Here is a 27885-nt window from a genome sequence, read left to right as displayed (position 1 = left end):
GAGTACCTATCTCAGTTTTAAGAAAATTAAGGTCAGGATAAATTAAAAAATATGTATATTATCTGTTGGTTTTTTTGTTGCATTCGGTAAAATATTACTCGAACTTGTGCCAGAAACACTTTCCATCTAGAATTTCTGCAAAAGACTGTTTATATTCTAACCAGCCAATCAGAGGCTAACGTAGAAGATATGTCGATCTGAACTACTTTGCCAACCTGTTTAAGTTAAATGAGAAATGGCCTCGAACGAAACATGTTCAGACTGTGTGTAACCGCACTCAACAGCTGAACATGTTCACCTGAAGTAGTTCAGACTCCCGTGTAACCGCGCCCTTAGAAACACTTTCTGAGTGAATCGCGAGTGCTCCACTTGATTGTTATCGCTCGTTCGAACACAACTACGTACGGAGAAACAGTTACGCATCAACGATTCAACACGGGAGTGGGGGAAATATTCACGAACAAGATGCGACTGCTACATTCCCTGAAGAATGACGCAATGAGCTTTAAATAGACACGCGGTTGCGGTTACGTTACGAACTCCTCGTCCCGGGAATAATGTTTGCATCAGTTCCTAAAAAAAGGATGTACATATATATCTATGTACACATACGATCCCGGTAGATTCATTCCCATTCATTCCCTATCCCCATCATCCTTCACGAATCATTTCATTATGAACTTTTCATGTACATATTCCCTTCATTTCCATCTTTACGGTCGACACAGATAAGAGTAAGTCGACGGCCGTAACAAACACACACACACACACACACACACACACACACACACACACACATATATATATATATATATTCCTTCTTAATTTATTCGATAACTGTCCAAGCACACATTTTATTTTAATTATTATACAACAATTCATTCTAGACGAACTATCAGAAACACCTTCAACCAACTTACACCATCAACTAAGACGTCCCTCGAAAATCTTTTCAATAAAGGTTCTTAAACAAGTTTATTTTTGTGTGGTTCTCAGACGCAACTCCAAGCCTGCCTATCCGCAAGGTCCGATGTGCACTTCTGCGTCGATCCGATACCACGTTTTTGAAAACTGTATTTTTGACTAATTTTTGCGAGTTTTGTAGTAATTTTGGGGAACGTGAGTGTTCAAAGTAACAATATTTTTTTCCTAACCTAAATTAATAATGAAGTAAGTACGGGAGAGGCCCAGGTCAGGAAAGACCTAGGCGTAATGCAGTAGATTCTTCACGTGATCTTCGCAACTCTTGCTTGAAATTTAGCTTCTGCAAAAGTAAATCATCTAGAGTATGATTGTAGCACTTCGCTTCTGTGAGGAAATGGTTGTTACCAATTTTTTTCAATAACAGCACTTGCCCTGCAGTTATCCAATCCGCAATCTCGAACGCAAAACACTTCACGTCGTGTATCACTGGGTTACGCGAACTTCCGTATCGGTACAGAAATATTCGACCACCGCATGAATGCGGCCCAAACAGTACTACGCTGTCTGCGCGGCCTGTCCGGAAATGTGCAACTACTTTCTATTATTAATTTTCGCAGGCTTTCACGGCCATTGTCTGAAGTAGCTTGGCTTCTGGGTTGTAGCCGTGTCCTTGGCGATAAATTCACCGACGTTTCGGTCGACACTACAGTCGCCATCATCAGGTAGCAATTACCTACTGACTATTTTCTACTGTCTATTACTCCTTTGGCATACCATTAAAGTCTCGACCTGCTTCACACCTGCAAGAGACTTTAGGTCCAGTCGGGCACGCACGCACAATCAAGCAATGACGGTTAGTATTAAAAACTGCAAAATGTGTATTTTTGGGAGACGAAACAACGTCAAGATAAAATAAGAAGAATTAATAAAATAAGATTTAAAAAAACTAAAAGTCAGTCATGGGGACTGTCGACAGAAGTGAAAACTTAAAATTTTGTTTTTAAACGTGTAATATGAAATCATTTCTACGTCAAATGTACGCAAGAAAATTATTTTTGTATTATATCACTAGCATGTCAGTGACGCGAAACCCATAAGTTTTGCCCCTACCAATAATAACTTTAAAACTAGAAGAAACGAAGTTTTTTCATTGAAAGAATAAAAAATTATTAACTTAAATCTAAAAATAATCAACGTTATCTCTACTAAATTAATAACCCGACATTTGAAAAAATTCACATCGTAAATAAATAAACAAAATAAAAAACATAACCCCAACTTAACTACCTACTAAAAAATGTTAAATACTCGCAATATGCACCACACAATAACGTTAAAATTTCCTTGGAAAATAAAGATATAATTAAAAACTTGTATCTTTAAAAATATAAGAAATTAAGTTTTATCCTTTAAATATAAAAAAATTTACACGTCACGTGACCATGTCGATGACGACTTACATGAATTTACTCCCTATCCAAACCTTCCAATAGAAGTTTTCACTTCAAAAATATAACAAGAAGACACTAATATGCTAATTTTAGGCCAAATCAATCGTTTTCGTCGTGTTTCCTGAAACGTCAGCTATATAACCAGGAAGGTAAAAAAAATTGTCTACAGACTAAAATTCCTGCAGTGGAATCCTAGACATATTTTTCCTTAAATGGGAAATCCCTTGAGGAAATACTTGGCCCTTTTTGTCCATTCGTAATTTACCTTTGAATTTATGGGTCATGGTGTAACCTACATTCTAGCCGAATCATGATTTAGGGCAATACATATGATTTACATTAAGTTAAATGTTATATAAATCATATATTAATATGTATTATAATTATAGCTTAAGATTATTTATACATAATGAAATAATAAAATGATAACTTAGGAAACGACAAAGTGTGACTAAAAGACAATGTAAATAAATAATTGAAGCATACATAACTCTTTCCATGTAAAGAAGCACTTGGGCATGGGACGCTGTAATAGCCTTCACAGGAGAAGGGAAGATGGACAAGGCATCCCGCACGTAGAAATCTGACGTCAGTCAGTAAAACCCGTCTTTAACTGTCACCATAAATGAACAGGAGGAACTCCTACTTGGAATGCCATCCTCGGCTTAATGCGTTCCCGTCATGGACAGAGTGTCTGGAACTCACGTCGTCATAAATATATCCTGCACGCCTTCCACACACGAATCGTAATCATTCGTCCCTTTCGTTTAAGACATATATATTCCCCCCCCCCCTTTCCAACACTTCTGACAAGAGGGGAATTCCATTCCACACACGGGACACCCATCATAACGAGACACACGCTTGCTAACGGCTATTCGTCCAGTCGTCAACATTCTCTGCTCAAAGCCGGAAAGACGATTAGTACAATGTAAATAAAAGTCCCCAAAAACTTACCAAAAACACTGATGGTTAGAAATCATCAAGGGATATCCCGCGGGTAATTCTAAAAATTCACTTCCGTTAAGTCCTCGCCATCTTGCACTTTCAAAAATATTTTGATATCACTACGGTGCTAAGTTTTTTTTTTTTTTGGTTTGACATTGCACAGGACTTAGCTTTTGCTACTTGTTGGAGTCGGCACTCGTGAACGGGCGTGGTTATCATGACAGTTGTAGTGGCTCGGGAGAAATAATAAGTTATTTTCTCAAGGCACTTACAGACTAGAGCCTGTTTGTGAACATGTGGTTGCAACAAGGTGTAGAAGCTCCGGGAGATATGATTTATGCCTTGACATGCACAAATTTGGTATAAATAGTTTAGATTTAGAATAACAGCAAAAAACCTCCAAAAACTTGCAAAGACAGCAGCTAAAACTTTCTTCCCCATTTCACGTGCACATTGACTACCCTGTTTAAGTGACTTCACAGGCAAAAAATATTTGTCAGAAATTCCTCTAAATTATAAACTAGGCTTTTAACGAAGCCAAATTTTGACAGTTTAAAGATATAACATAGTGCTAAAAACCTAAATAACTAGTAAAACCAAGATGGTGTTTTCATGTATCCCTCTTAAATAGCGCCAGATTACATAAAGAGCCCTGTAACAACCGGAAGCTGAACCCGGTGATCAATAGACTACGAATGGAACGCGGGAGTTTTGGGTGCAAACCAACAACTTCCGGTTCGGGCTGTACACTCAACCCTCGTCAGCAGTGACGACTGCGTACAACCACGGGAGTTCCTACTCTTCGCTACATCCCGCATTACTTTCTTTCTGTTCAAAGATATTCCTAGAGACCGGAAAAATTCGCGGATTAATTTCGTGATCTTGTGTACATTTCTGCTGGTTCTGATATTGGCTCGCAATTTAACTGGAGCTCTCTGGGCCAATGAGAGACTATCGACCAAAGAAGCGTCGAATCACAAGCTACCCATTGGAGACGCCTCACAATTTAGTACCCAATGAACACGCGTGTTTACTTGAGAAATGCAGAGGATGATGGAGGTTATCCTAGAGGTCATTGAATCCGCGAATTTTTCCGGTCCCTAGATATTCCTTATTTAGCTATTTCCCTCCATTCTTCTCTCCCCTTATTCCGTAATTCATTTTTTTCTTTCTTTCTTCATCATTCTCTCCCTGTTTCTCAGTTTCCTTACCTTTCCCTTTCCACAATTTCCTCTCCCCCCACTAGAGTTCAGGCTCTCTTCCTCCCTCCCCGCCCCTGAAGACTCCACAACCGCACACCTTCCCCAGGTCTACAGCTTCGACCGCAACGCGGCAGAACTCATACATAAATAACGGAATTGCAAACAGCGCGGCTGGCAAGATCTGAGAAAGGGGAAATGGGGGAAGAGAAAAACTGCCGCGCGGTATTGCCGCCACTTCCAGAGCCTGAGTTACAGGAGCTGCGAAGCCCAGGGAGTTATAGTACACTGTACAGTTCTGCGCAAGGCCACCCCCCCCCCCTCCTTTTTTCACGTGGTTCGTATAGTCTGTGTCGTGCTGAACTGTCTCAAACCGGGCAGTTTCTCAAAAGTAGAACCCACGGCCTACGTATCCACTAGTGATGTAACTACGCATATGAAAATCGGAATAAAAAAAATCGTACATTTTTTAAATGTGAGAATAATATTAAATAAGACAAAAATATTAATTTTCAAGCATTTTTATTACAAAAGTTTTTTCAAAAAATAAATTAGGTTTCTTCACTAAGGTAATCTCGCAGTTATATATATTCTTTTACCCGCTCTTACATTAACATTATATAATTAGAATTATAAAATACAAATAATCAACATTTTACTAGAAAAAAAATATATAATTCAAACAAATGGTAACATACTATTCTCTTTACTTACGAATTATTTGGAATTTTAGTGTTTCAAATAATCAACTTCTTTTAAGAAACTAAAAAATACATATATATTTCAACACACAAAAACGTTTTTCTTTTTTATAACTTTTATGCAGATAATTCAACATTATTTTTACCACAGTCGCTATCAAAAGGGTAGAGTTACCTACTGAGGTTATTTCAAGTTCTCCTGCCTTTCAATACTCTCGCCTGAGAGGGGAGTGTTTCCCGATTGGCTGCAGCTGTGAGCCAATCACAGCCTTCCTTTCGTTTGGTTGGCAATCAGAGCTGGGCTGCCTTAGCGCATTATTAAGGCTAAGATCCTTAGTTTTGCAGCCTCCAAGAAAATTATTTCTCCCATGAATATCGTAGTAGATAAAAAAATTAATAAACAGTAGAATTGTAAATAAAACTTTGAATTTTGTAAATATGATGATGAAAATTTTCTCAAAAAATTCTTTCTTATTTAATTTTAATTTAGAAATTTTCAAAACTAAATATTAGGTATATATTTAAACTGTACACGGCTGTTACTTTGCACACAACTTAAAGGAGGTACAATGAACAATTCTTCGGTTTAATTTTTTTAATACAACGTACAGAATTTAAATAATCTGAGTACAAAATATTGTGATTTAACTGTCACTTGCCGCTGATGAAAGGAACGAGTTCAACAGTTTGCCGCTAGAGCTCCGGTTGGTTCCGAGTTTACTCACTAGATGCCTCGAATATCGCAGGAGTTCAGGCGGGAATATTATCGCTTCGAAACGGTCAAAACACAACACTAGTATCAGCAATAGTAAGTGGACGTGTATTTAAAATGAAGCACAGCAGGAAATGGAAAGAAGCCCATCGACGCCAACTTGAGTAAGTATTTTTATGTACTTGTTCTACATTGTAATCACATATTGTATTTTTTTTCCCCCGGAAAAGTAATTCCAGTCCATTCATATGTATATATTTATGTTATATATATTTATATTATTAGCCGTTTTATTGGTTTAGAGTTTAAAGAATTTATTAATTTATAACTAGCGGTAATTTTTTTTTTAAATAATTACATTACCCTTTTCTTGTACATACTGTGTTGGTGTTAAAATCAATGGCATTATATTAAAAATCCCTTTCGCCCGTATATTTTGTAGTATTTATTTATTTGATAAAGGTTTGAGATAGTATTTAGAATTTTTATAAAAAATTAAGACGTATATATTATATAGCGTAGTTACTCAAACAATGATTTTTTTTTTGTTATTTCACCCATTGCAGTGATGCTTGGTTATATAAAAATTTAAAAATATGAATATTCTTTTAATGTGATACATGTTTCCTAGTAACTGCAACACCTCAAATTAAATAACAAATTGATATAGCAATGAAAGAGATTGTGTTTATTCAATATTTCCCCATAGTTTTTTGCTATAGCGAAAATTAAGGATAACTCTGCAATGATTGGGTGTATCTAAAATTGTTTCAGACAAAATTTTTTGATAACGTTTATAAGATTTACAAACAGTTAGAACATATTCGATGGTGTGCCTACTAAGGGAGCAATGATTTTTTTTTTGTCAATTCCTGTTTAACCCCTGCAAAAATGGTTCGTCTAATCAAAAATTGTTTCCGACAAAAGATTTAGTTAAAAAATTACAAGGTTTTTGAAGAATTATAACGGATTCGATAGTATGCATAATAAGAGAGTTACGATTTTTTTGGTCCGAAACACTTAAATTTTTACACCCCTTGCAGTTATGGTTGGTCGTATCAAAAACTTATTCAGACAAAAGTTCTTCCTATTTTTTCCTTTAAGCTTTATGTTCACACGGATGCGATATGCATCATATTATGGAAGTTGTTGCGATTTTTCTGTTAAAAAAAACCTTCCCCATTTCTACCCCTATGGACTGATTTTGTCCATTGACGAACTCGATCGAGATTTTCCATTACTTGATTTTATGTATCAGTTTGGAATTGATGTGCGAAAAATTACGGCAGTTATCGTGTTCATAAAATTGTGATATATATATATATATACATACATATACATATAACTTTAGAACTGATGATGGTTATGGGTTTCTTGGACTATGAAACGTAAAACTACATAAAATCTTTCAGGAAGTCGCACCGCTGCGCTGGTACGTTGAAAATTCTATATTTTTTTTAATGATTTTTCCTTACGTATTTGAAATTTTCTAAAGAAAGTAATGTAAGGAATAAGAATTAGATACAAAATGCACGTTTTATATGCCATAAAAAAACATTGGTGTGCTAAAACAAAATGAATGCAAACAAAACAAATATCGTAGCAGGACTGTATTTGATACGGGGGAGTTTAGACTAGGAAATCAAATTTGTATAAATGAGTGCATACGTATTAGTCCGCGGCAATTATTATATAGTTATCGATGGTTTTCATGCATTCTACGCGGCACAAACATATTATGAATTTTTAAACTTAAGTACTTACTTAAAAATTCCATTTGAGTTGTAACTGTTCGTTCTAACCTGGGAAATACAACCTAAATGACAAGACAAATCATATTACATGTCGTACATCGTTCCATTAAGTCAAAGTTTATAGTATATTCCTATAACAAATGCGTATATAAAATACAGTATATAATGCACTAAAAACAAGCAGGCCATTTAGAAAAATTTTATTTTCTGTTGACAGTTTACGTGCACAAAAACATAACATTTAATCGTCTCTGGCACGTTATGAGATTAAGTTTATTTTAGATACTTCCTCTTTCGAAAAAAACAAACAAACAATTTCGTCACATACTGTTTTTTTCTTCTGATTCCAGCAATCCTTCAACTCATTGTCTTACAGAATACCAACATTTCATTACAAGTTTTTCGCTGAAATGGCCCATTATTAAATTAAATCTTGACTAATTTTATTAAAAAAATATTTAACCATAATCACGATGATATCCGTGTATGTAAACAGTTACGTAACACTACAAATGTGAAAATGTACCCACACACAAACGAAATTTCGTTTTGTAGCATAAAGATTAATACAGTAGATAAATATTTTTCAAGTTTAGTTTTGTAATATTTACTTTTTATTTCCGAAGGTACAACTACTGTTTGCAAAAATAATGAAAAAAAATTAAGTACTATTAAAGAGCATCTACAGGTTTAAAATTTGCCAAATGTAATACTATATGAATTCTGAGCAACATATTAAGTTATTGACAACATCTTTTATAGTTACGTAAAATTCAGTAACATGCTAAAGGTGGTTCAGAATAGAATTCAAAATTCCAAAGACAGTTTAAGCATTTTTAAATACAAATGCGTAATTAATCACATAAAAAACATGTTAGACATTTTACCGTGCCACCTATTGGTCGAAACTTATGCTATAATGTGTAGTAAATAAATCAAAATTTCCGCAAAAATTGCTATAAGTGCACCCAGAAAAAACCTTAAACAATTCGAGAGTAAAATCAACAAACAAAAACCACTTAACTCAGAAATATTTTAAAAAATATTACAGATGAAAATAGACAACAGAGAGATTAATGATTAATGGACTAAATCTAGGCAAACAGCAGATGAATCACAAAAAAAAGAAGGGGGGGGGGACAGGCTATTTTTAATTAAATAGTTTCCTTTAAATAAATTTTTAATAAATCTTAAACTAGCAAACTTAATGAATATTAAAGCAAAGGCAAATTAAAATTCTTTAACTACTCTAATGAATTATATTATTTCACTTAGGCTTGCAACATTAGCGAGAAAAAAGAAGAAGCTGGGGTTGACACAGAACCCTCTGCCTGCTGGTGATGGTCCTGCAACACCAACCTTGCCAGAGAGCCCAGGCGGTGAAAGTTCGGTCCCCACAGTGCCAGATGTAACCACCATGGCGTCTTCAGTGGCGGCGTGTACATCACGCAACACTGATGACAGTACACATACTCTGTCCGATGACTATCAAGGGTAAGCTTTACACTTACATATCTTGTTTGTGATATGACAGGTAAATTTAGAATTCATGTGATAATACTCATATGAATAAAAATTATTGTATGGGCTATGTTTCTTAAAAGGGAATAACTCTTCTAGGAATGATGACCTTCCTCCGCTGATAGTGGTTTACGAGCCTCCATTGCCACAGACAGATCCGGGACTCAGTATGTTAGAGGGTCGAATGATGGTTGACGTTCGTCACTTCATGGTGCAATGCCGTCTTCTGGAGAGACACAGGTAAAAATTGTTTTATGTAAAATTGAGTTATTTAGATTTTTTTCCACTACTGTTTACCGCCTTCTGAACGTTTAACCGGCTGGAAGGTTGAAAATTCTTCTACAAACTTATTGACTTCATTAGTTAGTAAGTAAATAGGATAGATATGTAACAATACCGATTTAAATTAATAAATGTTGAAAATAAAAGGAAAATATATTTGAGCCATATTGACGAGGAGAGATAAATAGCCAATGTAATCACAGCTAACGCATATATCGAGTGAACTGTGGTGGAGCTACTTACTAACGTAGTAAGCCTTTATTCGATAAGAGGTTAAACACTATAGTGGAAAAAAAATTGCACACCATATAAAATTTTCATCGGGGAAAGATGGACTTTTGCCCCAACAAACAAAAAAAATAATTACTATGCTAAAAAATTACAGGGTTCCATTTTTATCGTATAGTTTTACACTAAGCAATGCAAAGTTGAATTGCAGTACGAACAATATTATGTTTTTCTTTTAATTTCATACTTTTGGCAGCCGCGCAAAGGAACCCCCCTGCGCGCCGAGCGGACCAGCCGCCTACGGCCACTTCCTCCCGTAATTATTTAGTTATGTATATAACGATACAAAAATAAGGGCCAATCTCTCGATGCTGTCGTTCAACAATGGATTTTTCACTACCCAAGCATTTATTGTATCACTAACCCCTAGCAGTTACACATTTTCGTTAGTTATACAAGTTCGTTAGAAACACAATTACAAGGCAGTGGCGATTCTTTTTTTTTTTTTTTGCTTTTGGGGTCTGTAAAATTTTGTTTGTAAACAAATATTGGCCAGAAAGAATTATATATTTTTCAATTTAACTTCCGCTACATTATTTGCAACTATAAATGATCATAGAAACATAAGTTCCACGTGCGCGCACACACAACAAGTGAAATGAGGAGTTTTAGCAAATAAACATTGAGGTAATTTTCCAAAATACAATTTTAAAGACCTTTATACTGTGTTCTTACATTTGCAGTTAGATTTATTTAAATTCTTTGGCAAATGTTACAATTTAAAAACTTTGTTTAAGTATGTCCAGTTATTTTTTTAGGTAATTTTATTTGTTACAAGAAACCGAAGACCTTGCTGAAGTAAAATTATTATGTATAGAAATTGTGTTTAAATGGGTGTGTAATACTTAGATGAAATTGATACAGAATTATATGAAATAAAATTCTATTGTTTTACCAGCCTTTGAGCTTTCTGGCTGACGTGAAATTGTTATAATTAAACTTAGGGCCTAAATTTAGAATTGCTCGAATATGCAAAAAGTAATTCACTCGCTCACACAATGGCCTATACAAATTCCAACCCACTGTCAAAAGGGCTGGAAACTTTAAATTTGGGTCGCAGCCTCAATGATGAAAGTGGGAAAAGTACCAATTTTTATTTTCTAATTACTAAAAAAATAAAATTAAAAAGTAGGCACGCACCTTTAAAATCGGTGTATACCTTCTTTCGGAAGAACGTTGTTGCAGAAATTTTTTAAGAAACATAGTAAAAGGAACAAGATAAATATATTTTTTAATAATTTAAAAACGTAATATTCTAATTGTGCATATTCTTGTTACTTATAAGAAGATAGCATCATAACATTTGCACGCTTGGCTTACGACAGTTGGACGTGCCAACGTGTCTGCCGATATGGCGATAGTACCTATCTGTTCTACGAGTAAGTAACATTTTAATACCTCAACGTAAATATCCAATTTATTTTTTATTAATTTTTTATTATTAATTTTTTGGAGGTGAAGACGATGACGATCGAAATAGTGTTTTACTATACCATGATGTGTAAGAGGGCAAATGCGCGAATAAATGTGGCCATGGCCACATGGCTTCTTGCAGCACAGTGAAATGCAAATGAAAATTGTATCCTTTTCTTGAACAACATTTCAGACTTACATTAAAATAGCATAATTTTTAAGCATGTAAAATGTATATCTGTTCGAGCCATGTCACAATTATTTTTTTATTTAATTGTGACATGCACATCAACAGTTTGGGAAAACTGTAGTGGTGTGCATGTTATTATATTGATAAGTACAAAGATAAAGAAGCTTCTGTTCATATTCAAAAATTAGCGAACCTACTGGCATGTAAGTTTATCTCTTTCATTTTATTCTGTTCACATGTCACTCGACAGAGCTCAGGAGCTGCTAAGATTATTGTGTATGGTGAAACGAGGTAACACCCGTACTGATAACTTGACCACCTTACCTCAGTGCACTTCAACGTACATTTACGTATATATAGAATAATCTTTTATCACAAAGAGTCGGGCAGATCTTTCAGGATTCACTGCAAGCTATTTATGTTCGATTTTAACGACAGTAGTTTGGATGTATGCAATATTATGCTGTTAGAGCAGTTGTATGAAATTAATAAAATCACAACCTAACAGCTTGAGTACCAATGTATAGCAATAGTTATAGCTAAATTGCCGATGCTAGTAAAAAATTGTCTTGTTTATTGTGTGAAAGCCAAACGGGTAACAAATGTTTTTGGGAGATGTTACCAGAAATTATTATTATGTTGGTTTTACAGGTGTCCCATTTCATCTTCAGGAACATATTTTCTGGAAAGTGTCAACAGGTACGGTCTGCTGACAAATTTTAAATTTAAGTGCACTCACTGCAATCAAGAGCAGCAGTTCAAATCTGAGCCTGTGGAATGCCTTCCAGTGGGAAGAAAAAGAAAATGCAAAATCGATACCAACTTAGATATCAACGATAAGATTGTTTGGGGCGCAATTTCGGTTGGTCTAGGCTACGGACCATTGTATGAACTATTGTCACTAATTGATATGCATCCTATGAGCCCGGGTTGCTTTTCTTATCACGAGAACAGAATCGGAGAGCACTGGAAGGCAATGTTGCAGAAGGAAATGGAAGATGCTGCACTGGAAGAGTTCTCTATGGCGAAAGATGATGGACGCATCTGTATGGTTGGAAATGAGGAATATGCTTGGACCATAGGAATTTTGGATGGAGGTTGGAGCCAAAGATCCTATGGTCATAGGTATTCTGCTAAGTCTGGATGTGCTATAATAATTGGCTTCTACACTAAGAAATTGTTATTCCTTGGTGTGAGAAACAAATATTGTACCGCATGCATTCGGAGCGAACGGATGGAAAAGGAACCCACGCCTCACCTGTGTTTCCGGAACTGGACTGATTCTTCCACTGCAATGGAGGCAGACATTATAGTGGAAGGTTTCCGGTTCTGTGAAGCCAAGTACAAACTTCAATTTAAGAAGTTTGTTGGTGATGGGGATTCAAGTGTGCATGCAGCCATAGTTGCAAATGTTTCGTACGGAAGAGATGTTGAAAAGATTGAATGTGCTAACCATGTCGTGAAGAATCTCAAAAAGAATCTTTATGCCATAGCCAAGGGCATCCATATGCGGCATCTCAGCCAGTCGAAAATCAAAGCCCTCTGTCGCTGTGCAAGAGGTTGTATCAGCAACTGTGGGGGTGATGCTATGCTACTTCAATCAACACTTCTAAATGTGCCCAACCATGTGTTTGGAGACCATAAGTTATGCAATTTAGATGTGTGTGAGAGAGCTGGTAAAACAGCAAATCCCTGCAGTTATGACGCATTGCCTCGTGAATTGATTGTGGGAATCAAACAAGCTTTTGACCGAGTGAGAGCAAAGTCACAAGCACTTGTAATGGATCTCACAACCAACCAAGCAGAAATGTACATGTCATTAGTTGCAAGGATGGCTGGCGGTAAGCAGATAAACCGTTCACAGCAGGGGTCTTACAGCCGTAGGGCTACTGCTGCTGGTTTGTCTTTCCAACTTCGCTACAAATGGCATGGACAAACTATGAAGGCGATCACAGGTCACAGCCCTGGAGTGACTGTGAAGCGATTAATGGCAAAAAGACAGAAACAGCAGGCGAACTGTAGGCGAAGGTTGGATATGAATCCGCATGTACCACGGAAATCGGAATCATTTAAACCACAGGGTGATAAGAGCTATGGTCCTCATGCAACTCAGCCTCCAGCTTCTGGTCTTGAACTAGAAATTCTGACTGAGTCTGTGATGAGAAGCATAGAGCTTACAGTGCAAGAAAGGAATGATCTGGAGGTGCAGACACGAGATCAAGGAAGCAGTCAGTTGTGGATGAAGGAGCGGAGAAAACGAGTCACTGCTTCCTTTTTCGGACGTGTCTGTAAAATGAGGGAAAATACTTCGTGTAAAGTGACAGTGGAAGCGATTGTGTACAGTCGTGTATTGGAGAATGCTGCCACAATACATGGTCTAGCAAACGAGCGCATAGCTGTCGCTTTATACGAAGAACAAACAGGCCATACTGTTAAACAATGTGGTCTCTTCGTTGACCTTCAGCATTGCTTTCTTGCAGCTTCTCCTGATGGTTTAGTTGATGAAGATGGTTTGGTGGAGGTGAAATGTCCATACTCTGCAAGGGAACTTAACCCTTTAGATGCAGCAATGCAGCTGAAAACGTTCTTTTGCAGAGTTGTCGACGGCGAGCTTTGCTTGAATCGCTCTCACAATTACTACTATCAAGTGCAAGGGCAATTACACATCACACGAAGAAAGTGGTGTGATTTTGTCGTTTGGACAACGAAAGGCATTTCAATAGAAAGAATTGTGAGAGATGATTGTTTCTGGCTTGAGAAAATGGAGTCAAAATTGTTGCGATTTTTTAACAACTGCTTGTTGCCAGAGCTTGCTGATCCATGTCGTCCCAGGGGACAACCGATTCGTGAGCCAGAATATATTATACAGGCACAAGAAAGTCGTTCAAAGAAACGCAAAATTTCAGATGTGTGAATTTTGAGAGACAGAAATTGTGTGGCTGACGAGAACTCTTTTTTTTAATTTGATACAGTGATGCTTTATATCTGATAAAAAAATTCTAATTATTGTTTACTTCTCATGCTTGTACAAATTGAACAGTACTGTAAATGTATTTGATGACATAAGCAATAGTAAGTTATTAGCTGATATTGAATACAAACATTTTTTTTTCATGACTACAAAAAATAAGGTTCTCTGGTTGGCGAGTGATTATTTTATACTAATGTCAAAAAGATGTTATCGGGAAAAAATAAATGAAGTTATTTTATACCACTGATTCACTACCCATAAAATCAAACTGTAACGTCTTTGCAACTAGTATCTCATACAATAAATATATAACATATTCGTGCTTCATTTTGTATAAAAATAAAACACATATATAATATCGGGAGACAGCCTTGAAAATCGTGCATATCACCAACATGGCCAATCAGACTCACAGTCATGTTTACGATAGCAAGACAGCTAGCAAACCAGTTCAGTTTATATGCAGTTTAACTGAAAAATTTATTCAATATTTTCGGGGTGGTTTTACGCTCAAAATTAATACAAAACCAAATCAGCAATCCTTGTATTATCATTTATAATACTACAAAATATCTTCCATTTCCTTCGAATTGTATTGAGCACTAAAATATTGATTTACTTTTGGCCCAGATTTTATTCGACGATACTCTGTAGAGTTTAGCTTGTTTGCATTCTTTATTTATTAGGTTTAAATCATGGCCAAATTTATTGAAGTGTAACACAAATTATATATTTGTGTGTGCCTGGTTAGGAATTTGTATGATGTACTTACTAGAAAAACTATGTCATATCAGTGTAATAGTTGTACCCTTACAAGCGTTGAATATTTATGAAACATTTTATTTCTTTTGTTTTTAAAGCCGCAGACTTGTATTTTATTTATTGCATTTAGACAACAACATGCGTCCGTGTTTTCTACATTGCACGCTCTGTAATATTTTGAATGTTATAGTAATTTTTGCTTTTTAAAATCTGTGATTTATGTGCAGTAGAATGATTTGTAATTTATGATTATTTCTTTTCATATTTTTAATGAGCCATTTGCTAATATTATATACACTTCTCCATTTATTATAATAAACACATATTCCATTATTGGAATTATTTCAGAATGGGAATCACAAGACTACAAAAACTATTCTCCTGCATAAGAAAGGTGATAATACCAGTAAAGAAAATTATCGTCCGAGAGCAATTACGTCTTATATTTAGGGACACCTGTATTTCGCTAATACATTTCGTGTCAAGGTATTTAACAAAACACTGTAGATTTTTCTTGTAATTATTGGCTGTGGTCGGTGAAGGCTGTTTTCCCGCACTTGACGGGGCCAATGAGGACGTAGTTACCGTACTGCTGCACGCCCGCAATTCGCCAAACCTCTAAGAAAAAAAAGCTACAGTTATGTGTGAAATAGCCTGACACGAGATGTATTCACGAAATACAGGTGTCCTTAATTATATCGAAAAATATTTGAACATTGTATGATAATTTTAAGTATGAAAAGTACAAAATACTTTCAAATTTAATACATGGTTTTACATCAACTCTAAGCACTAAAACCCATACTGCTTATTATCTACAAAATAAATCTATACACGGCAACTGATTATGAATCAGATGAGTTTTTTTTATAAAGCATCTAAGGCCTTGATTGTATAAATATATTGTTGGATAAATTAACTAAACTAGGAATACTATAAAATGCACAAAAATAGAAGAGTTTGATCTCAATGACATAAAGCATAATTTATCTATTTAGCACAGCCTGTATAATTGCTTCCCCATTGTCAAGACTAAAATTAAAAAAACTGCGAAAGAAGCAGTATAAAATATCTATCTCATTATCTTTGCGGGTGACTCAAATATCATACAAACAAAACGAAACGCAAGAAAGCATATTTTAAACACTGTAAATAACTTAGATTTTAAATAAAAGGATAATAATCAGTATGTAAAATTTAGTTTTAACGATGAGTTGTAAACAGAACATCAAACATATATCATAGGTGTTACTGCGAACAGAGAACTCTCACAAACAATACAATTCCTTTCTGCGCAACCTGCAAGCTCCGGTACCTTCTGTAAAAAAAATATATAAATGTAAAACTTTTCCGGAAGTCGTACCATGGTAATGACTAAAATATGTAGCCTTACTTCTAAATCTAATTATCTAGAGAACAAATTGTATTACATTATTTTCATGATTTAAACGGTAGCAAAATTAACACCTACATACGAACAGAAGTTTGCTCTTTTATTCATTTTTTTAGTTACGTGATAATTTTTTTGAGTTATAAAGAAATCCAACTTAAACAGTAAAAAAGAAAGGCTTTTAATGAAAAAACCTACTCAGTCATTATAGATAACTGTTCAAACCATTTAAGATTCATCCTGTTACATAAATTTTTATATTCATATACATCTAATGTATACACATATCAGAAAAAAGGCAATAAATTCATATTAACTTCATTATCAAACTATAATAAAACACAAAATACACTTGCAGAGAACCACCAAATATATTGCGTAAGTGTTTCTGCAATGAGTTAAACTTTAAAATTGACTTTATTATTTCAAAAAAATAATTTAAAACTCCAAGCAAATGTAAGAACACGTCTTCTAGATATAATGTAAGATTATAATGCCGTGTCCGAATTCGCCTGAAGAATATACTTGTAGATACTTTGGAAGTGACTTTGCAAGACTGTCAGAAATGGACGTGAAGTATGTATGCTATGCAATACGCAAGTAAATGAGTCTGTGTAATTCTCGCGTACTTGAAGTTGAAAATACTTCTTCATTTGAAATATTTTTGGTCATATTTTATATATCATTTAAATAATTTAAGAGGACGTAAAATAAATATAATTTATTTTGTATTTTACTGGTATCTATAAATAAATTGACAAAATTAATTTATGTATATGGATGTTTAAAACGAAGTTTCAACAAACACATGTACATATTTAGCCTACAGATCGTTACTACAAAACAAAAGTACAATAATAATGTATGTTGCCGTAAATTCACGTGACAGCGATGAAGTGTTAAAAAAAAAAGGACTAATTTCACATGCGTTTAAAAATAAAATCTAAACATCCTTTTCGGCTGGCTAAACATTGAACTTATCCGGATTCGTTAAAGGCAAGTGAAGTACGTAAGGTTGCAAACATGTAACTGCATTACTTTCTGATTAATTTTAATAAAATTATGCATATATCCAAAAAATGTTCAGTTAAAATTAGTATTGTATTGTATTGTATTTTATTTTATTGTATTGGTGTTTGTATCTGGGTATATTTTTATTGTGTGTTTAAGATTTATTGACTTTTGTGCCTCATGTACTTTTGGTGAAAAATGAAAATGTAATTATGTATTATTATCAGGGCCCAAAGCAAAACTATTTGTTCGTTGGCCGAAAATGAAATGTAGTTATACTTGTATATCTAAGAAAAATATTTGTATTTTGTATGAATGTAAGTATTTTATTATGTAAATTTTTATTACTTACAAATATTTCGTACTCATAATATCTAGTTTCCATTTGTCTTAAGACATAATAAAATGATATACTAAGCAAAAAATGTTTATTGGTTCGCAATTTTTCATTGTTACAATATTTTAAAATGAAAAATTTGCTATTCAGCAATATCAACTTCTAAAACGTGAGTAAAAATTATCATTAAATTATATCAATGGAATATTTATTGCATTAGTATTCCTTGCTCCTAATCACTTACTCTGGTTGATTACCTTCCTTATAACCTCAGTGATCTCGTAATTTATGTACACCTTTTTCCCACTAAGACGATTCAGGTGCAGATTCTGGAGCAGTGTTTTTTTTTTTATGTACGGATGTGCCAATAAATCCATCAGTTTGGTGGTGGTGTTGGGGGGGGGGGGGATAATACTACTCTTAAAATATCACTTTATCTGTATGCACGATAAAATATCCTTGGTTAGCTCCCTCCGAAATATTCTTATACAACCTATGACGTGTAGCCTACTCCTTAGATATTTTAAAACACGTTTGATTGCGTAGAGAAGGCGATTCTTCGAGTATGTGGCCCTTTCATAATTAAATTATTATTATTATTATTAGTTACAACTGATGTTTATTTCGAGCCTCTTTGACATCCAGTTCATACATAAAAAACGAACTACCAGTGATGCTTGACGTCACCAGTAGGGATAGCGTGAAGGAGCTCCTCATTTCGCCAGACGCGACTGGCATACACAAGTATTTATATTGCAATAATAAATTACTAAATGATAGTTTAATTTTCGAAAATATGATTATATTTTTTACAAGAAGTACGAATGCCAGGACATTTACTAATAACGTTTTTAAACATCACATATAAAAAAAAAGTGTAATCAAAAGCCACAGGTCAGCTAAAAAAGCAAACAAAAACGTTTTTCTAGCTCTAGCCTCATGTATACATACATAAAAACATAATACATTTAAAACACTAAAATTAATGCAATAACCTGCAATATTTTGAAGACAGATATTCAGCTACAAAAAATTATCCGATAGTATAAAAAGTTCGCCTGTATATATATATATATATATATATATATATATATATATATATATATATATATATATATATATATATATATATAGTTGCACAGAAAAATACAGTTCTAATCAGATATCAATATAGCAAATAATACCGTTTTGCAACATAAAGTCATGCTATTAGATGGTCAACGTTCAACTGTTTGTATAATACACATACGCACACACCTGTGACAAAATGTGGAAAAAAAAAAAAATTTTGTAGAAGCGCAAAACCTTTGTAGTACTCAGTTAAAAATTATTATTTTTTTTTACAGGGGCAGGAAAACTACATTACTCATTACTGGCCAGTTTATTTGAATGTAGTGGTTAGCTGTGAACGAGCGTTCTTGCAAAAGAGACCAAATCTGACAGTTTTGGCCACATAATCACCGCAGTAAAACATACAATTTGTATATCGTATATGTGTAGTGCACCAAATTAATATTTATTATAATTACCTTGGGTTGCACTCGGTTACGTACAGGTTTCTAACTGAAATGTACCAAAAATAGTAATATTTATTCCCTTGCGCTTTGTTGAGGATCGAGTAGTCTTGAGTGGGTGTGGTGGAAAGGGACAGAATGGCAAAGGGATTGGAAATCTAAATGCTCGCCGAGGCAGAGTACACTCTTCCCCCACCCCCCTCTTCCAGACCTGTCGTAAACATGACACCCCGCTGGGAGATAAGAATTCTGAGAACAGCGTCCTCTTTCCCCCCCCCCCCCCCCCAATCCTTTTTCAGCGCGTCACTACATCGTTCAGCCGTACTACTAGTGCGCTCTGTTGAGGACAAAGATAACTACGCGTGTCTTTGCCAGCTCGCGAGAAACTCAGGATCTTAGCCTTAAATGCTTCTCGTAAACAGACAACACTCGGATATCACGTGGTTTCTACCGAGTATCTGTACACCGTATGTGTCCCCCGGTAGGCGGGGGTCTCAAAAAACGTTATTTTAACTAATTTATGACACTTTGGAAGGTCATTTTAAAAACTCTGATCTTTTTAGAGTACTTTAATTAAGCAATAAAATGGTCATTCTACAACAACAACAAAAACAAATTCAAAGATCAGGTGCCGTCTAGCGTAGATTTTTTTTGACGTGACGTCTAATAAATCGATGAAGGACGGCTGCACACACGAAAAAGTGTCCCGTTACGCACATTGTCCCGTTACGCTCATTGTACGCTTGCGCCGCATCTATCTCTCTTCCACTCGTTTGGAACAACCATCAATTTGATTTTTTCGAGGCACATTAAACTTGAAACACTCCCATTCGTTTCCTACTTTTCCTATCATCGTCCTATCCTCAGAATAACACAGATTGGAAGAAGTTAAATAGCAAACATGTATAAAAGTTATAGTTAAAATAATCTCTTCGTTAAAGTAACAAACATATTTGAATTAATGAGTGCAAATAAAAGTAAATTTATCAATTAAATTGTAGATTTCATTTCACTCCTTCTTTGTATCCAGACAAAATAATGATAATTGAATATAAATGATTCAATTTTATTCATAAAAGTGTGCAATTATTTCATAAATGTTTTGTTATGACGTCACGTTAAACTATCGTCCGTAAACCGACTTTACAGACAACTAATTTTTTTTTTTTGTTATCGCTAAAGGTTTTCACTTAAAAATATTTTTTGGGGGGTGGTTTGTGAATTAGTAGGGGGTGCGGATGGAATATCCCCATCATCCTCCCATAGGATCTCCAAAGGCACGTCTCAACACCTGCCGACCTCCAACCCTCGAACCAACGTCCATAGGGCGCAAGGAAAGCGGGCAATGACGAGGGTTCTCGCGAGGGTTCACGTAGAAGGAAAAAAAAAAAAGGGGGGGGGGAAGGAGAACCGTGCAAATCCGTTCTTTATTGGGAAAAAAAAAACTGCTGGGAGTCCCAACCGCCGAGCTCAGGCCAGCAAACAGCGAGATGTAAAAAAAAAATATATCGATCTAGTCTTTCAGTATTTGCCAGATATGTGTAACATCTAACCTCGGTAAGGAACAAATTCGCGAGTTCTCATGTTGCAAATACACTTATTATATACTAAACTCGGACACGGAATTTAACGTAGAATTCTTGAAAATAGCGCCGAGCGTGATAAATTTGCGCAAATTATATTTTCAAAATACATTTATGGCAGGGCCGTTGCAAGGTAAATTGGCGCTCTAGGCGAAAAACCTCAATGCCCCCCCCCCCCCTTCCCACGGCGGACACCCCAAAAAATTTTTCCTTGCCTCAAAATACATCACGTAAGCCTAGGATATTGTCAACAATCAAATGTAAGCAGGCTTGTGTTTTTTTTTGCTTTTTTACTTATTACTTATTACAAATCATAAACAGGTCACCGTGGACTTTAAATAATTACTTATATCAATATAAACATTCCAAACTGTTACAAAAATCCTTTTTCATCTAGTTTCAATAATCGTTAAACATATTATATGAGCTGTTATGTGTCGTGCTGCGCCGCCCCCAGCTACTTGGCGCCCTAGGCGGTTGCCTGGTTCGCCTATATGGACGTGCCGGCCCTGATTTATGGGCGCGAATCACACGCAGCTAGAATTCGTTGCCGGAGAAGCTACGTCGAATAGCGAATGATTAGATTTGCAGAGCGAAAGGTTAAACTATCTTATGATGAAACGGCTCCGCTAAAAGCGAAAAATGCTTGAAAAAACACTAAATCTTTGTTTTGAACCTAATTTTAAACCAGGAGATTTATTAAAATACTGCCCATCTTGTTAAAATTCACTAAATAGTTAATACTATAAAATTTCCCCATGGCTTCGTGCAATATATGGCATCGCCGTGGTTACACATTTCCGTTCCACGCGGCGAATTCCGTTCCATTTACGAAATTACTCCTACCAAATGCCGTATTCCGAGAGCTACGATGTCTAACATTAAAAAAATAATATTCGAGGACAATACTTAACCAGGGTTCCCTACTCGTGCTCAAAACTTTTAAAGACGCAGAAGATAATGTGCATAGAAACCTACGATGTTCTTTTGATTATATAAGTACATCACATTTACATTTGTTAAAACTTTCACACAGTAAAAGAAAATAACACCTTAAAATCAAAACTTTGACGGTTTCACATGTTTTCACGATAAAAAATGAATTATTAAAAGAAGCACAAGGAAAAATTTGTTTTCTACTGTGTAAAAATTTCATGCTGTAGGATTCATGAAACAGGATTTGTAGAATAGGGGACCAAGGAAGCTACAAGAATATATATTTATAGGTCTGTTTCTGGTGGGTTTGATAGGGGTGGAATACATAGCCCCTGCCCGGGTGTCCTCATCAAAATTTTTTAATTTTTTAAATATGATTCCTTAAAAACGTATTTTTCTGGCTGAGGACATGAACGAAGTTTTTCTAAACAGGAAATTCTTAAATAAAAAGTACCGCTTGCTTAGATATATGACCTAATACGCGTTTTGAAGAAAATGCTACACTAAATGTCGAATAATCAGTGGCCATGTTGAGCCATACATTAGTAATTTTAAGCTGGGTAATGAGTTGCTCTGGGTGGTGGTGGTGGTGGAGGGGTGGGGGGTGGGAATACCCCTTACCGACCCCTCTCTGACTAGGCCCTAGTTGGGACTGGTGACGTATTCTGACTTGCGTGCTGTTTATGAACGACCGCGATGTTGTTGCGTCGTTGCGGTGGTTTCTGAACCCGACCCAAGACGGGAAGCCTAAGATGTACATCAGGTTCTGTCCCTGCCCGAACATAACCCGAATATTCACCTTCGGCCAACCTCGGGTTTATTTATACATATATTTATATTTCTCTGCTTATTTTAATGTAGCTATACCAACCTAACTAACCGTCCATGGTGTTTTAAAGTGTTTTAATGTAGCTAACCTAACCGACCACTTCTAATATTTGAATTAATTTTTTTCCTGCGCGAAAAATTAAACAAATCCCGAGGTTGGCCGAAGGTGAATTATTCGGGCGCGTGTTCGGGCAGGGACAGAACTCGATGGACATCTTATTGGGCTTCTCACCCAAGACCCGGGGGTCGTCGGAACTCCCCCCCCAAAAAACACCCCGGAGGAAAGCGGCGAACTGAAACGTCCGCGAACAAACACCGCGCGGACGTCACGTGGTGGTCGGAGGTCGCCGGGACGAGCGCTATAATTAGCGGTGTTGCTCGCCTCCTGCCCCCGACAGCCGGCGAGGCGATGCGACGCGACGGCGCGCCGTCATTTTCACACGTGCGACATCCGGGCTCTCGGTGTGAGGTGTTTGGAACGGGAGTCGCGTGGAACCATGGGCGTCGCAAGGATATATTTTTTTTTTGGGAGGGGGGGGGGGGACTTCAATTGATTTAGTGTTGAGGAATATCCATCCTTTGGGAAAAAGCGCGTGATGAGGGGGGGGGGGGGGGGGGGCCTCCCCCGGACAAATCTGGGGTTTGAAGGTGCAAAAAGTTGGTTTTTAGGCATTTTTCTTTCCTAAATATTCTAATTAAGGTTGGTTGCAATATATAATTTTTTTTTTTTTTTTTTTTAATATTTTCAGAGAACAAATTTGTAAAAGCACAGTTAACATATCTGTATTCGGTATCGGACTTGATTTTTATTTTACACAAAGATCGAATTAAAAAGTGCTCACATTACCACGATTGGACTAAATGCACCATGCGCAACATATGGGTTGTATCACAGAAATCATATTTTTAATATAACTACGAAACTAAATATATTATTGGAGGGGACGAAATTGAAGCCTTTATTATTGGGGGGGGGGGGGGGACGTGTCCCCCCAGTCCCCCCCGGTTGCGACGCCCATGCGTGTAACCACGGTGCTGCCATCTGTGACGGATGGCGCGAACCCGAAAGTTCACGAAGCCACATTTAAACATTAACAGTAATTTTTGATGGATCATAAACAATACGGACAGTATTTTTGATCAAATTCCTTGTCGGGAAATCAAGTCCAAAAGCAGGGAATCGATTATTTTTTTCCTCAAGTCTTATTCGTCTTTTAATCTGAGCCGTTTCATTAGGCATATATTGTTTCACCTTTCGCTCTGCAAAACGAATGACTCAATAGACCGTGTACTTCGCGTCGAGTAATGTGGTTGAAAACACAATTTTCGTGTACTGATCGCGCCCCTTGTATTATTTCAAAGAATTTTACATTAAATTTCGTGTTCAAAAGTTTCGTGTTATGATTTCATTCTCGATGTTACGGGTACCCCGTGTACTCGAACATAAGTGTGTGCGAGCCGCTGCTGAGAGCGATAATGTCCTCGTCGGATGGGGGAGGGGGAGAGGTCAGTTCGGGAATCTTCGGAAATACTCGGAACTCCTCGCCCGGTAGTCGAAAGCGGAGATGGCACGTGCTGACTGGCGGCGGAGTGAGTGGTCAGTGTAACCACTCACCACCAGGGTCGGTTGCGTCCCTGGTCAAATATTCCAGATACAAACAAAATTCAAAGCGGACCACGAGTCCAAGTGCCCAACCCCCGCATGGTAGACTCTTTTCTACTCTGTCCAACACTTCATCCAGACCATCCTCTGTCTCCTGTAAATTCCTACACGTAATGCATGTCAATTTGCATCCCGCATGAATGTGCCCAGGGTTTTTCCCTGTGTCTATGCAGGTTTTACCTGGGCCCAACCTATCTCTAGTTATAAGTCTAGATTTAAGAGTGAGGGGAGTTAGTCATGGCGCCAATCGCTGCCATGGCTGGCCAATCCCCTCCTAGCACATGATGCATGCGACCCTCTCCCTACATGGCTAATCTCAGCATGACTAAGGCGTATAGGCTTCGGCCTGAGACGCACCTAGGTCCCTCCCTAACCCGGACCCCTCCAAAATACACTTAGTTTTAGTTAGGTTAGAAAAAAAAATCGAGATGGCACTAATCGAAGGCGGCTGTCCAGGCTATTCTGGATGTTTCGACGAAGGTATCGAGACGCAGAAGGATGGCGACGCCGAAGACCGCCAGGGTGTTCGAGCACTCAGCGAGCTACACCGTCAAAAAGCTGCCCGCCACCGCCGCCGCGCCTATGACGTCAGAAGACGTTGGATTTTCAAGACGCTGGTGAGCCTCGTCGACTACACTTTAGCTCGAGTTAGAGAAAACAAGACTGGTACGCGGACGGTTGCAGAATACAACTCGGTAACTTGGAGACTGTGTCAGTAAAGCTGCGTTTACGATTGATTTCCTTAAGAATTATAACTTAACATCGAGCACACGATTAAGTCAAAACTACATTTTCCAGTTTATGATCGACATAGAAGTCGTTAATTCTAACCAATCACAGCACAAAACACATGGTCGGCCATTGTTTGAAACGGAGAAGCAGGTTTGAAATAGGTTATTGACAAATGGGATATCTATTTTTCGAAATGGATGATGATTATAAATATACAAATTCTAACCCAAAATACTGCCTCGCTCGGTCCAATAATAAGACATAAACTTCCGGTTGAAAGGTTCCGGTTTGTTGTGATTGGTCGCTTCCCTTAAGTCTTAAAGAAAAATATAAAATATAACCATTTCTGTTAAGTCTTAAGTCATCATATGGTTCGCACACGACCCGTCAAAATTCACACACGACAATCATAAACCATTCCACTAGTTTACATAGAGTCATATGGTAAGTACACGACTAAGTCTTAAGTCTTAATTCTTAATTTTCAATCGTAAACCCACCTTAAGTGGCAACTCATACTCGTTCACTACAGTTAAAGGCGCTCGAGCTACATCGTAGTCGCGAGGGCAAGCGACGGCGGTGACGTTCGCAAGCTAACCGCGATGGGCGTTGCCGGACTCGACATTGTTCACACTGGAGTTGCAGACAGACGAGAAAATACGTTTGCTCGTATTCAGAATATGACTTCACCGGACCACGGGTTCACTGGGTGTTCCGAGGATTCCCAGCGTGATGGAGATCGGGGAAGGCGCCAGCCAGCAGTGCTGATAAAGTCTCAGGGCTCAGGACACAGCCAACTGTCTGGTCAGCTGAGTGAGGCGGTGACTATGCTGGGTTGGTGGCCCCAGCCGCTGGTCATTGCCGAAGCTCTAATACCCTCCCGATCAACAAAAAAAAAAAACTGTTTTTTTTTTAAAAAGCTCTGGAATGTTTATGAAAATCCCACTGGAATGTTACTCCCACCTCACCTTATTAGTGCGCATATGTGGGAGGGTAACGTGAGAATGCCGGCCGTAATATCGGAATAAACTATCAGTATTCAGTTACGTTTACGCCGATTTGGCTTGAACTGTCGCGAGCAGGGCAGCGAATTCCGGTAATGAACAGTTTTAATATTGCGGGAGATGACAATAATTCCAAAGGCCAGCAGGCCCGCACAGGGTTGTTCGCAGCACCTGCGCGCCTGTCTGCGTGCGGCCCTACAGAGGGCGCTGCCTCCCTCGAGGGCGCAGCCAGGGCAGGTGGCGGCGGCCCGGATATTGGGGGAAGCGTCTGGGGCTCCCGGCGAAAACATCCGCGCGATCGAGATTGCGGTTCCGCCTTATGTCCAGGAGTGCGGAGGGGAAGAGGGGTGTGGTGTAATTTTTTTTTTTGGTGGCGAGGTCAAATAATGACGTAGCTAGTTGGTGCTTCTCGTGCAGTATCGCACAGATTTTTTTATTATTTTTCCATGCAAGAGAGTTGTGCATGGACACTTTAAAATTGTAGTTGCTTTTTGTTTAAGAAGCATAATTGGACGGTGTTATGTAAAAATGGTTCAACCCACAAACATTTTCAACTGAGTAAATTGAGCTCAAAGTTGAACACGCAATAACCTGTATTGTGGCAGTGCGTTGAATGTTTGGTCGCAAGATGGCATAGTAGCAAGGAATGTCGGTTAAAATTTTTTTAGCTCATTAAGTGTCATTTTACGTACACAATTATTTCAATAACTTTTTTTTTTCCTTTTGTTGGTTAACTCATTTGTGCATAACACCATCCAATTTTCAAAATGTTTCACTTCAAAGTTGATAATTCCGGGCTTTTGTGTGCCAATTTTTTTATTAACTATCCATTTTTTCCTTAAAGCGATAAATCAATTGCCAAATGCTTTCTGTAATCATTAGTGTCGCTTGAATATAAACCACCATTAATCTCTCGATGGAAAAAAGTTCAGATTTCATTATTTGCTAGTTTGAAACTTAATCTGTATAATAAAATCAGTTTTGATTTTTTTAAGTAATTTGCAACACCCAAAAGATATCCAGTTTTGCAACACTGTTTTTGTTATGTGTCAATTGCCTACAACACTCTTCTTTTGGACTGCACAGTAATTGTGCCTGTGTTGTACGTACCCAACTGGCCGGACAATGTGCTTGACTACTGCACCACGCCGCTGACTTGACAGTTAACGGAGAGAAAAAAACAAACTATAATTAGAAATCTTTAAAGAGCCCTTTCTCTTTTTCTAGGGCCCACTCAGGCGAGGTAATTCCGGACGTTGAAAGGGGCATCTAACTACCTGCTTCTACCAAATATCGTATAGGTACAATATTTGCTTCTACTCACACAGTTTAAGCCAAACCGCTGAGCCCCGACTCCGAGACCCCCCCCCCCCCGGTTAGTGTAAGGTAATGTATGTTGAAAATATTTACGACAGGAAAACAAATGCAAGGAATTTATCGAGTTATAATTTTTTAAATAATCCTTAAATAAAAGTAACGACAAGTGGGGAAAAAAAAACGAAAATCCAAAATGGCGTGTGAGACCAAGCCTTCACGTTTAATGGCGTAGAATTAAGTCAGAGGTGAGAAATTAAGCTAGAGGTGTTTTGCAAGTTCCCACAACTGGAAAACAAAATTGGTTTTGCTCCCGCCTCGTATTGTTTTTGTCAATTTAGACCCCACCAAATAGTTCAGTTACGTTACACAGTTAATATTATGTCGCCATAAAATATTTTGTGAGGTCTATAATGACAAAACTAGTTTTGTTCACAACAAACAATTTTTTTTTTTT

The 27885-nt window shown here is 37.1% G+C and overlaps 2 protein-coding genes across 2 annotated transcripts in view; one reads left to right on the top strand and one right to left on the bottom strand.

The window, feature by feature from the left end:
• Nucleotides 1-27885, bottom strand: part of LOC134540210 (uncharacterized) — a 175800-nt gene that overhangs the window by 95320 nt on the left and 52595 nt on the right. The gene's annotated exons all lie outside the window — the stretch shown is intronic.
• Nucleotides 6484-18050, top strand: LOC134540509 (uncharacterized). Its single transcript, XM_063383335.1, has 3 exons — nucleotides 6484-9183; nucleotides 9310-9450; nucleotides 12035-18050. Exons 1-3 carry the CDS (start codon nucleotides 8942-8944, stop codon nucleotides 14295-14297), a joined length of 2646 nt encoding a protein of 881 aa, XP_063239405.1. The 5' UTR covers nucleotides 6484-8941; the 3' UTR covers nucleotides 14298-18050.

The sequence above is a fragment of the Bacillus rossius genome, chromosome 16, assembly GCF_032445375.1.
Source record: "Bacillus rossius redtenbacheri isolate Brsri chromosome 16, Brsri_v3, whole genome shotgun sequence".
Lineage (NCBI taxonomy): Eukaryota > Metazoa > Arthropoda > Insecta > Phasmatodea > Bacillidae > Bacillus > Bacillus rossius.
Note: the sequence above shows the minus strand (reverse complement) of the source record. Positions and strands in the feature narration are given on the sequence as shown.